General features: G+C 44.7%; 1 protein-coding gene across 1 annotated transcript; it reads right to left on the reverse strand.

The window, feature by feature from the left end:
* Positions 1–818: 818 nt before the first annotated feature.
* LOC143003609 (thiamine transporter 2-like) lies at positions 819–9,223 on the reverse strand. The gene is made up of 5 exons (XM_076154380.1): positions 9,044–9,223; positions 6,875–7,628; positions 1,489–1,681; positions 1,071–1,212; positions 819–962 (listed from the first exon to the last, which is right to left on the reverse strand). The coding sequence occupies exons 1-5, from the start codon at positions 9,221–9,223 to the stop codon at positions 819–821; spliced, it is 1,413 nt and encodes a 470-aa protein (XP_076010495.1).
* Positions 9,224–12,523: the final 3,300 nt, after the last annotated feature.

A 12,523-nucleotide genomic window follows, 5' to 3' on the forward strand; every position in this document is an offset into this window, starting at 1 on the left:
GCACACAGGTCAGCTGACTGCACAATCATCATGCTGAATCACTTTCAGTCTACAGGAGCATCGACACTAATGAACTCTGCCTCCATCTGTGTGTGTGTGTGTGTGTGTGTGTGTGTGTGTGTGTGTGTGTGTGATCCTATCAGGGATTTTCGCATGGTAATGATCAGCACTTCTAACTCTAGCTGGCGGAAACGTTGCGTCGTCTCTGTAGAGGCCATCAGCCACGGACACGTTACCTGGCAACTGCGCTTGAAGACGCACGGCTGGTTTATATGACAGCAGCTAACACTCGCCTCCTGGCTCATCCTTTATGTTCTTACGCTCACGTGTGTTCATGTGAGGGAGCACTGATGCGCACACACACACACACACCTGTGCAGCATCCAGTTTAAACGGAAATTGACATTTGCAAGAAAGTTTGGATGTGCGAGAAAACAAATTGACATTTGATAAGTGTGGAGACTTCTGTTTTATAGAGAAGGGGGAGACAAACAAATAAAGACATACACATACAATCTAAACTGTGTAAGTCAGACATTAAATAAGTATGGCAAACCTTTTAAATGATATAAATCACACATTTCCGTCAGATGATCATCCTTAATCTGCTGCATGAGTCCCATAGCATGCAGACGGCGTCATCTAGTGGCGATATGTAGAAACTGCACCTTCATCTGTTCTACAAAGTCTTTGCTGGAGTGAACGCTTGATCAAAGTCCATATATTTCCCAGCCTGTCTGTGTTGTTGTTATTGATGTTGTGCTGTCAAAACAGATCAGATATTATGGTAAAGCATCCTTAGATTGTCCCGTGTCTCCTCATGGACGTGAGACCTCTGGCAGGGTGGACGCTCTCTCGGTCAGCTCTCCTGCTGCGGCCTTCCTCACGTGGAACACTGTGTATCCGCCTCTGATGGTGAACAGCAGCGCAATGGCAGCAAAGAACCCAGTATAGATGAAGAACTAAGACACAAAGAGGAGTCATGAGCACCAATAATCTATAACAATGCTTTAATGAGCAAAACACCCTGGTGTGTGTTGTGTGTGCGCGTGTAACATGTTTGTGAGTACCTGTGAGGTGATGGTGAGCCGCAGCGACTTGGTGTTGATGACGACGGCGGTGAGGACGCTCTGCAGGACCGTGCCCACAAAACTGTTCACGCCAAACACCAAAGCGTAGCGCCCCCTGCTGAGCATCCTGGCAATCTGAAAGCTGCGGCCAACACACACACACACACACACACGCACGCACACACACGCACACACACACACACACACACACACACACACACACACACACACACACATACACACACACACACAGACAGACAGTTGGGTTACTCTTAAAACCAGTAATCACAAAGTGTCTCCTAGCAACGGTCTCAAGTTCAAGGCTCTGTAATTCAAACTTCCATGACTTTTCAAACATAATCCTCTTTCCCAAACATGTCCCATCCTGTAAAGACACATCTTCAGCTTCCATTCTTACGTGCAAATGGTGGCGAGCAGCATGTAAAGCGTCTTGAAGAGCATGTAACCGGCGTAGCTGATCCAGATGTTGTCGGCCCAGTCCATCAGGAAGAGCGACGCTGCCATCAGGGCCGTGAAGCCCCCCAGGACCACCTCCACCCACACGGACCACTCCAGGGACACGTGGCCCACGGCGATGGTGGCTGCAGCGCCTGAGGAACAGAGAGCCCCATTAACAGAACTGTGATTTCTTCAGTAAGAAGAAGTAAGGGTACCTTCATTTTGCTCTACTTTTCCTCAACCTGACATTTCACTGTGACTTTGAGACATAAAACTGTCACCAGAACGGGAGAGACCAAAATGGAGCCCCGACAAAGAATTGGGAGGAATGACAAGCCCCAAATCACAACAAACGTTATCTCGAAGCATTTTATATACGGAGAATTTAAAGAAGCGCAACATTCCTCCATGAGCAAGCAATCGGCAAAAGGGCAAGGAAAGACTCCGCTTTAACACGAAGAAAACTCTGAACTCAGAACCGGGCTCTAGGTGGGCGGCCATCTGCCCTGACCGGTTGGGTTTAGAGAGAGAGAGACACAGAGAGGCACAGCAACAACAACTATAGTAGAAGTGAAAATATGAATAATGATATTGATACTAATAGTAGGACATGGTCTTCATCTCTATATGACTTCCATAACGAGCTGTGAGACGAGAGAACACAGAAAACCCCGGGAAGAAGTAGAATTAGTGGAATGCAGTGATAATGCAATGACATGGATACGCACAGAAAGAGAGGGGAGGAGGAGAGAAGAGATCAAACTCAAACTTTTCAGAACAATCTGAAATCGATCCGACAAATACGATTTAAACCAGTCACAGTTCCTCTAATGCCAATCAGATGTTCTATTCTCTGTGATGAAATGTTAGGGTCAATGGTGTCAAATGCAGCACGAAAATCTAACAGGACAAGCACAGAGAGACGTCCTTTGTCTGATGCAATTAGAAGGTCATTTGAGACTCGGCAGTGCTGTCTCTGTGCTCTGGCGGGCTCTAAATCCAGACTGAAACACCTCAAATAAACTGTTGTCCAGCAGAAATCCACATAAAGGATTGGAGACGGCTTTTTCGATTAGATAGGAGGTTTAATTAAAGCTACTTTAAAGGACTGTGGTACGTAGCCTGTAACTAAAGAAAGATGAATCATATTTAGCAGAGAAGTGCTAATTGAAGGAAAGACGTGAGCAGCCTAGTTGGAATTTGGGTCTAGGAGACTGATCAGGCTGATGAGGAAATCATTGAAGATAATTCAGTGAAGTCAATTAGAGAGAAACTATTGAAAAATACATCAGGTTTTACAGCTGTTTCTAAGGTTCCTGTGATTGAGGATAAAGCAGTGCCTATGAGGGCAGGAGGTGATGAATTTTGTTTCTAAATGTTGTGATTTTATCTCAAAGAAGCTCATGAAGTCATTAGTACTGACATCTATGGGGATACATGGGTCAATAGAGTTATGGCTCTTTGTCAGCCTGGCCAAAGTGCTGAAAAGAAACTGTTGGCATTTAAACGCACCAAAGGTTATTATGCAATACTGATCAAATGAACAAATCAATTGGACAGGTTGAGGCCAGGTTGAGGCCAGCAGCAGCACTGCACTTCAGCAGTACAGAATCCTTATGAATGAATCCAAACATGGTCATAAACAGAGAGTTCATCCGTTTCTGTCAAGTTCAGTTACTGGTTACAGCCACACGATGGTGCAGTGCCTCAAGCTGGTGTGTGTGAGGATGAGGATGTTTCCATGAAGCTGATAGTGTCGTACACCCTCTTCCCTTTTCATTTGCTTCCTCATCTCTTACTCTTCTTCTTCTCTTCCTTTTTTCTTCCCTTCATGGCTTTTAAGATATTTGAGTGCAGTTACTCTTAACGCTCTGCCTCATAAATAAAGTGCATTCACTGCGGCTTAGCTGAGTGTAAATGAATGCACTCGTCTCCCCCGCCAATGCACGGATCCATTCACTTACTGCCCTTGATCCACTGGAATATAACCTGGGACCGGATATAATTGGTCCATTCATTCAAACCTGAACATTTTCTAACAGGTTCCTCATCAATTCCTGGTCGATCGGCCCCGGCTGGTGAAGAATCAACCTCGCTCAGGCCGCTGCGTGTGTGTTTCAGGCGGACTTAATCAACCCCCCAGGCTCTGATTAGCAGCCGCGGGGTCAAACGGAGGCTGAATCATTAGGCGGGTTTCTGTTGCCGTGTCAATCGGAGGCTTAGTGAGGTCAACAGGAGCAAAGCTTCATCCAGGGGATCAATAATACAGAATGACTACAGTTACATGAGGTAAGTATGGAAAATGTAACTGCACTGCAAGAAATGATGGCTGACTAATTGGTGCTCATGTTCCACTTTATTTGACAGAGAGATAAAGTGTCTCAAAGTATTGAATGTAAAAGTAACATTTCAAACTTCAATTTCAAACTCTGGGCTTCGGACTTCATAGTGTTTGACAAAAGCAAAGGAATAAAAGTAATTACCTGCCAAAGTATAAATACTCCACTAAAATACAGTGCTATAATTAAGAACTTTGACCTCCTTACTGTGTTATCAATCAATCAATCATCAATCAATCAATCAATCAATCAATCAATCCATCAGTCAATAATGATGTGGCTACTGTAACAAAATCCATGATAACAAATGTGTTATCTTTATTTATCTGGATGATCTGTTTTTAACATCAATATAATGTTTATATTTATAGATTTTACATTGTGGTGTGTAATTATATATGTGCGCTCGGGATACAGACAAGTGTGTGTGTGTGTGTGTGTCATATATGGGACTTCCTCAGCAGTGAAAATATTAAGCTTAAAGTGATATTTAACAACAGTGTGCTTCAGTGAGGAAATAGAATCATATCCTTTAACTATAATAGAAGTTTGATATGAAAATAGCTTCCGTAAAGTGGAACAGATGGCGTCCTTCTTATTTTACTTAACAATATAACAAGGTATAACACATGAGTATAACTCTTTCTTGTGCATACATGTTTGTTTTTATCTTCATACTAACGAGCTGGTGTAAGAATGTTGTTTTGTAGCTGCAGGACACGCAGTTATTAATATGCCGAATATGAAAATAGTAAATGATGTTGTGCTTCTTCTCTTCCCTGCTATATTTTATCCTGTCGGTAATCCATATTCATATTCATATTTTTCCTATCGGGCTCCAGCAGGTTTTCTCCTCGGGGATGTTTTCTAAGTGCGGCATGCAGAGAAACACATCCACTCTTTGGGGAAATATCAGACGTGAACCCTACAGCTTGACTGCATGTTGGGCGGAACCATTTACAAGTGAAAGGCATACAGCTGCATGTGGTTTACACAGAGTAATTGCCTTTGGTTTCCGGGGGAATACGGGAATGTATCAGTGCTATAATCAATAAAAGTGCACTGGCTGGATGGCGGCAGCTGCTAGACCCATCTGGGGCTGAGAGCAGGCGATTAAACAGTCTAATTAATGCCGCTCTTATTGTCTGCTGGGCACTGGGGGCTGGGAGAGAGTGACCGCAGAAGAGGATTGTGTTCCTTCTATTTATTTACTCTATTATTTTTCATAATGGAAGGCGTGTAACACCCATAGGCTTACATGACAATTGTGGGGCTGGATTGGTTTATTGTCTGCAGAATAAATGAGGACATGCGGCGGTGTCCGCTAGAGGGCGCCGCTCGCTACGGAAGCCTCGTGTGGCCTCGTCGCTCCTCTTCCTCTGCTCGCCACTTGAATACTGTGTGAAGGATAACTGGCACTAATGCACTCTGCAATGTATATTTAATGTTCTACTATTGTTGACATTTAATATTGTTACTAATATCAGATAAATACTGTTTGTGACGCCGGTGCTTCATCAGTCACTAGATAAATGAAATAAAGTGTGTGTGTGTTCCGTAGCTTGTACAGATCCACTCACACAGCACTATAAACCCTGATCTACTGACACACTTACTACATTATTCATAGGGATCTCTCAGTCTATCTGCAGCATACTTCATAACAGCACTGCATTAAGCAAAACACACACATCAACTCTTATTGTCCCCATGTTTAATTCCATGATAATAATAATGTTGGGTATTTCAATGATATATTAACTTCCAAACTAGAACTATGTATCATTTCAGAGCCGTGGTCGACTCAAAGCCAGAGGTGGTCATGGCGTGTTTCAGGCCTTATGTGTTGTTTCGTTGTTTGTGCTCATGCCACGTCCTCTTCGTGCACACTGGATGAGAACATGAGGACGGAATGGAAGGAACTAACACCCAAGCCACAAAGTGTGATGTGTCACGAGAGATATATTCCAAGAGTTTAAAACTAATGGCTGTAAACTGGAACACGTGCCAAAGTGAGAGAAATGTGCATCAAAAATGAAAGACTCTACCGTAAACAGGCTGGTATATATAGAGGGAAGCTGATTGAGATTCTTCACGCTGGTTGTGTGCGTGTGTGTGTGTGTGTGTTCAGGCTTTCTGTGACGGTTGATTCCTTGAAGCTTATCTTTTGCTGTTAACTGTTCAAATTTGCTTTATTTGCTGAAAGAAAACAGACGACGAACAAAGATGACACCGAGTGAACAGACGTTGAGTGTGTGGGCTTGTCTCCTGTGAGGTTGTGCTGCGGTGTAATGATGAAGGTGGAGGCTGTAAACATGTCTCGGAGATAGAGAGAGAGAGAGCGAGAGCGAGAGCGAGAGCGAGAGCACAAGAGAGATGAAAGAGAAGCGCGACTTCAAAGAAGTAGAATGATGAGTTTTAGGACAACCACTGTGAAGACCGACCACTTAAAAAGTGAAATATTACACGAGGCATTTACTCTTTGAGAGTTAAATGCTGATGAGATGAACTGCACCAGTATCCACAGTACATGTATACTGTACATATGGACTACATACTGTACCGTCAGACACGCCAGCAAACCAAATTCCATCTCACTGACATGACAGATGAGATCGAGACGCAGATTTCATCAAACTATGAATAAATCATCAAAAGCATTCAACTGGAAAACTCACAGAGAAAACAAACCTGCAGCAAGGCCCGAGCATGAATACATACGTCTGGGATATACAATAACATCAGACGGGGAGATACGCTGTGTTCCAATACAAGCAAATACAAATGATGTCATGAAAACACAAACATAAACTCAACGATGCGCTAACAATTGAAGTTACGCTGCGTTCAAATGCACATTGGAAGGTGGTAAATATTTAACGCTAAAGAAACGTAGAACGAACAAGGAGCTGCTTTACATCTTGTATTACTCAGTTGTAATTTCAAACTTGGTAATTCCCACTTATTCATTCATTCACGCAGTAAGTGAAAGGAGCGGTGGTGTACCTGAGAGCGTGCTGATGGAGTCCACCCCTCCGTTGTAGGCTGTGAAGTTGCCGGGCTGCTGGTGAACCCAGAGAACCTGGATGTAGTTTGCGACCTGGTAGAAGCCACACCTCCCTGCTGCCACCCACACGCAGAAGAAGAGCAGCGCCACAGAGGAGTAACATTCCTTACAGTCCAGCAGAAGTCCCCTAAACAACCTCCCAAGATGCTTTGCATTCGATGTGCTCTTAACCCAGATGGAGTCTGAGACGGAGTCGGATGACTCGTCCTCGGCAGATGTCTCTCGCTGAGCGTAATATGTTCCACCTCTAAACAAGCTCGTCTTAGGCATGGGCAGGAAAATGGAGGTCATTAGCGCCATGGAGACGAAGGTCAGGGACACAACGGCTAAGCAATGCAAGGATGCCCCGCCTACAGACACCAGCAGCTGTGCCAGCAGGGCACCAGTGGCATAGCCCACCAGTATGGCCCCTCTGACGTAACTGGTGACTCTCTGATAGTAACAGGGCTGTACCACGGTGTAAATATAGGCAAAATAGGCCACGTCCGCCGCCGCGGCAACGCTGTTAGCGAAGAAAGCCGCCTGGGTGCAGCGCAGCCCGGAACCTACGAGGATCAGGAGGAACGCTGTGACATAGCTGAGGCCCTGGAGGACGATGACAGGCTTGTACCTGAGGAAGTCCGTCACCAGGAAGACGGGGACGAGGAGGATCAAGTTGGCGTACGTCCACACGGGATACACGCCTCTCATCACCTGTAGGAGACACCAGACAAAGGCCGACATGTTCACAGATGTCAGCCATGCAAAGTGCTAAGACGTTATAACATTGCTGCCATGACATCATACTAGAGTCAGAGTGAGGAGGTAAACATGGAGCCCAGCAGGAGGAGAAGTGAACCTGCTGAGATGTAGCAGTGATGCTCCCCGCTGCATCTAAGATGGGCTGGAGTCATTTCATTTTAATTTCGTTCACGTAAATGAAATCGATTCTGAGTTACGATGTTTGTTCACTCACTTAATATTAATAACTTCATTGTAATAATAGGCTGCTCTGGACCGCACATTGGAAAAGTAATTTCTCCGGTGGACGAGCTTCAAATGAGGACACCTTGATGAGGAGATGAATCGTCTGCCGCGTCTCAAAGTCACTGCAGACGTGAGAATGACCTTTAGTGAGACGTGAAGCTACCAGACTTCCCTCCGCTCGCTCTGCATCAAACTTTACTCAGTGACTTGCTCGTTAAATGTCATGAACCCTAACTTCAGCTCGTGTTATCCTTTGAAATAAATAACTTTTCCCTGTTGCGCAACATTCTGTCACGTATGGAGAGAATGTTTTTTAAAAATATCAGAAAATGATGAAACGCTAAATGATTAATGACCTCAAGAGGAGTTGACCTGCAGCATGGCCTCAGGGTGGAGATATGAGAAGAGTAATCCTTCTCCCAGGAGGATGAACCCAAATTATTTTTGCGACCTCCTGACCTTTCCTCCAGCGGCGCCGCAGGGTCAATCTCCCCGCAGCGAACACCATGATAAGGTGTTTAATAACATTGCGGCTGTTTGATATGGATATTCATAGTCCCCAGAGGATAGACCCTAATGTCTTGTTGACCCCTTCATCTTTCCTGCACCGTCTGTCAGGTGTAAATTTCCATATGTACACAACATCTTAAGGGCACATTGCCATGGAAATGACATTCATGCTCCCCAGAGGATACGCCTTGTATATTATACTTATTATAATGTTTACATGAGTGAATCTAGTACAAAACTAAATTATAATTGCCCATTCTAGCTCTGTTAGTCTGAGGTATCTTATGCCAAGTTTCACAGATTCTTTTCTCATTACTGTGTGGTATTTACATTACATTTAAATGGCTTATGTTCTATGAAAGTGTACTTAGTGATTCATTGGTGCTCAAAACAAAACAAAAGAAAACAACAATTATTTCCCACTGTTGTCATCGTCATTTTTGTGCTCAATTCAAAAGTGCTCGGAAAGCAAATCTGCATTATTGTTTTCATGCTATGCTTTCTTTTCATTCATTGTTTATATTTGCATTAGTCTTATAATAGATGTATATTAAATGGCACTTCAGCTAATATACAGTAATAATAACTGCAGGCTTTTAAACAGAAGTGCAGAGGTCATATATGTGTCTCACCTGCTCAGTGGTGAGGTTCTTGTCCGTCCCTGTAAGAAACTCGGTCATGAACGGCTCGATGGGCCTCATCATGGAGCAGAAACCGTAGACGCACAGCAGCGCAGTGGGGCCCACCCAACCTGCACAACAGGGCCCGCAGCCCGGCTTGTTGCCGCACTCCCCGCTCCAGCAAAAACCCATCGTTTCTCTGCAAGCTCCCCGGGGACGAGTGAGTGGCGTCCGGCGAGAGCGCGGCCTAATTTAGGCAGTTTAATCTATTGAGATATGGAAGCGCCAGATAAGGCCAAGGTGAGACGGGCTGCGAACACACAGTCACCTGCTCTGCCATTGTTGTTTCTCTCCTCTGAAGTTTTACCCGGCTGCCGCAAAGCGAGGCGAGAATGTGAGGCTGTGAGTGAATATACATTAAGATGAAATATGAGGCGCTGAGCCCCTGGGGCCCCAGGAGGGTCTAATAAATACCGTCTCCTCTGTCTTTATACCAAAACAGCCTCATTCCAGCACATATTGAGGAAAGGGTGCAAGTCAAGTACAGGAATATGTATGAGTGTGTGTGCCTGTGTGTGGGGCGGCAGCAGTGTGTGTGTGTGTGTGTGTGTGTGTGTGTGTGTGTGTGTGTGTGTGTGTGTGTGTGTGTGTGCACCTGGACTGTACGAGTGTGTAGCTTCGCCTGCCAAACTCCTGCCACCTCCAGCCTTGAACAGTCGATGAAAATATGAGCGATGTTTGCAATTATCGATCATCGCTGCTATAACGTGAAAACTGCTTTATGCATCATTTGAAACCTCACACACTGATCCTGTTCCGTCCCTCCAAGCAGGTCACCTCGACCAAGCGGCAGCTCGTTACTCATCTCTGAACCACAAAGCCATTATGCATCCATAAACATCCCTCAGTGCAATTAATGGGAGTTTAATTGTTACTTTCTGCTTCCAGTTTGGGTTTAGGATTGAAGACACTTGTTCAGGCTGCTTGAGCTGAGAGAGGAGAAGAGAACAGACGCTCGGAGAGAAAACATACCTGAGCCAAGGCTGAGTCGTCCTCCAATCGCCACTTTGAAAGTGAACAGCCTATTCATGAGACCGTCCTGGACTGCAAAACAACATACGTGCTCGCTCCAATCATGCTCCAATTATGCTTTTCAACACATATGGTCCAGGAAAAGAGTTTGGTACAACACAATCATATCCAGCCCACAAAAACAGGATGTGTTTGCTCGCTGCCCTCCAATGTTAAAAGTCCAATATGACCTAATCAGTATGTAAAGGTTAAACAAATAAACAAAGAGATAGCAGCAAAGCAGAGCCGTTATTGTTGGTTATAAATAACTTCATGTCTCTGAAGTCGATCTGGAGTTTGTTTGAAGGCTTGGCAGTGAATTCTAATACGTCAGGAATGAAATAAACAAGGCAATCATTTCTGAGAGGAGAGCGACTGTAGTCTGTAATTTAAAATATCCAGCAGTGAATTATGACTCAGCAGCAACAGGAAGTTCTGCCTCAGCTTCAAACTGACATCCAGCTCAAGGTCACCGCGGCGATGTGATTCATATGCACACATTCGTCACTTTTACGGGTTTATGTGATGTTACGGTCAACACAGAAACTCACTCGACTTACAGAATGTTCACCTTGCTCTGCCTAATATCAGCTAATAAGTGTGTATTCTTCTTCTACTGGTGTCAGCAGGAAGCTTACTGTCTCATTATTTCACCTCCTGCTCTCCGTCTGAGCTTAGGGACGCTACAGTCGTGAAAATCCTGGAGAAGACAGAATGTGACAAAAGACCATTAAGTTGTTTTCATTTCCTGTGAATCTACAAGGTGACATCTTGCATTAACGTGCAATTTATGTCTGGCAATTACTGCTTTTACCCTTGTTTGCATTTCCTATATATGCATTTTAACACTTGACACACTTTTACTTTACTGGTCAATTAAAATGTATAATAATAATCATAACAGACAAACCTCCCTGAGCTGAGCTGAGATAAAGCAGCTGAGATCAATGCATCAGTCACACTGAACCCAGTCTGCTCCCTGCACTCATTACACTTTTTAATTACATTTGAACCAAAATAAATTTTCTTTAATTAATCTACAGCAGACAAAGATGGACTTCATAATCGTTTTAAGGTACCAGACTGCCTCGTTCTCCTCCCCCGCCCCCCCTCTGTAGTGATCAGCAGGGCCGAGCCGGCTCATCACAGGTGTCCCGCCCCCCGCCCCCCCGGCTTCCTCCAGCGAGTTCAGGGGTGAAGGCGTTTCCGTGACGGCGGTGCGATCCCGCGGCCCGGGTGGAGGGTCACGGCAGGTAAATGTCTCAGAGCGCCAGCTGTGCTCAGCGGGGCCAAATGGGCCCCAGCGTGATGAAGGACATCTGAAGACCCCAGCGTGTCACCTGGACGACACGGGGGGAAGGGTGGGGGGGGGCATTGAATTTCATTTCTTATGGACAATTTGTGGTGAGGCCCCTCCCCCCCCAAGGAGTTTAATCACTGCTGGAAAGCGTCTCATCCCTGTGGTCACGTGGACATAAAGGAAGACATGAAGCTGCTGCCCAGCGAATGCATGTTTTCACTCAGCTTCTTCTGGATTCTGGCGTTTTATCCTGGACATCGTGCCACTTAGGCCTGTTCGATCTCTTTTGCTTAACTTTCCAATTACTCCATCGGTCCTCTTTACCTCCATCGAGCCGGGAAGCCAGATGCATTGATTCCTCAAGCTGTGCACACAAACCTCTCTCTTCCCCACAGGCTCCATTTTTTTTACTTGCTCCATTTTAGGGAGCCTGACTTTGAAACAAACGCTCTGTGTGTGTGTGTGTGTGTGTGTGTGTGTGTGTATGTGTGAGAGAGAGAGAGGTGTTTGTAAGGCTCCGATAAGCATGTGTGTGTAAAGGTTGGCTGCAGAACAGAACTCCCACTGCGGCGGGCTGATAAGACGTGGGAAGTTCGATGTGGAGTCCTTTCTTCTTCTGCTTTATGTTTCTGGCTGTAACAATGAACTTCACTCGTAATAAGGCGGCTCGAATCATTCTGTGTCACAAGACAGTGAGCGCGTGCACACATACACACGCACGCACACTATATACATTAACTAGTCCACACAAAGCCCCTCCCTCCCTTCATAACACTTCCAACTCAATTTCTTGCAAAAATACAAACCAATGCTCCCATATGTGCTGCCTATGATGTAATGCAGAAGAGAAACACAACAGAACACAGCATGAACTTGACGTTACGGAATAAAGATAATTATACAGTAGTTTAATGAAGTTTTCAATGAAGATTGAATATAAATAAATACAGAACTGTATTTGTATTGTGTTTTATTTTGTCTGAAAGCAAAGGACTTGATTTTAAAATGGATCAATAATGGAAGAATCTCAGGGAGTGAAATGGGTTTGTTGTTGTTATTGTTGTTGATGATGATGATGATGATGATGATGATGATGATGATGATGATGAAGATGATGATCC

Source organism: Genypterus blacodes, unplaced genomic scaffold (assembly GCF_046128005.1).
Source record: "Genypterus blacodes isolate CSIRO-AG114 ecotype Tasmania unplaced genomic scaffold, CSIRO-AGI_Gbla_v1 ptg000062l_1, whole genome shotgun sequence".
In the NCBI taxonomy this organism is placed as follows: domain Eukaryota; kingdom Metazoa; phylum Chordata; class Actinopteri; order Ophidiiformes; family Ophidiidae; genus Genypterus; species Genypterus blacodes.

Excerpts from the sequence above, each read along its gene's own strand:
- LOC143003609 (XM_076154380.1), bottom strand. The coding sequence starts at position 9,223 with ATGGGTTTTTGCTGGAGCGGGGAGTGCGGCAACAAGCCGGGCTGCGGG. Across the intron at positions 7,629-9,043 it reads AGAACCTCACCACTGAGCAG|GTGATGAGAGGCGTGTATCC; the intron begins GTGAGACACATA and ends TGTCTCCTACAG. Across the intron at positions 1,213-1,488 it reads CTGCTCGCCACCATTTGCAC|CTTTCAGATTGCCAGGATGC; the intron begins GTAAGAATGGAA and ends TGTTGGCCGCAG.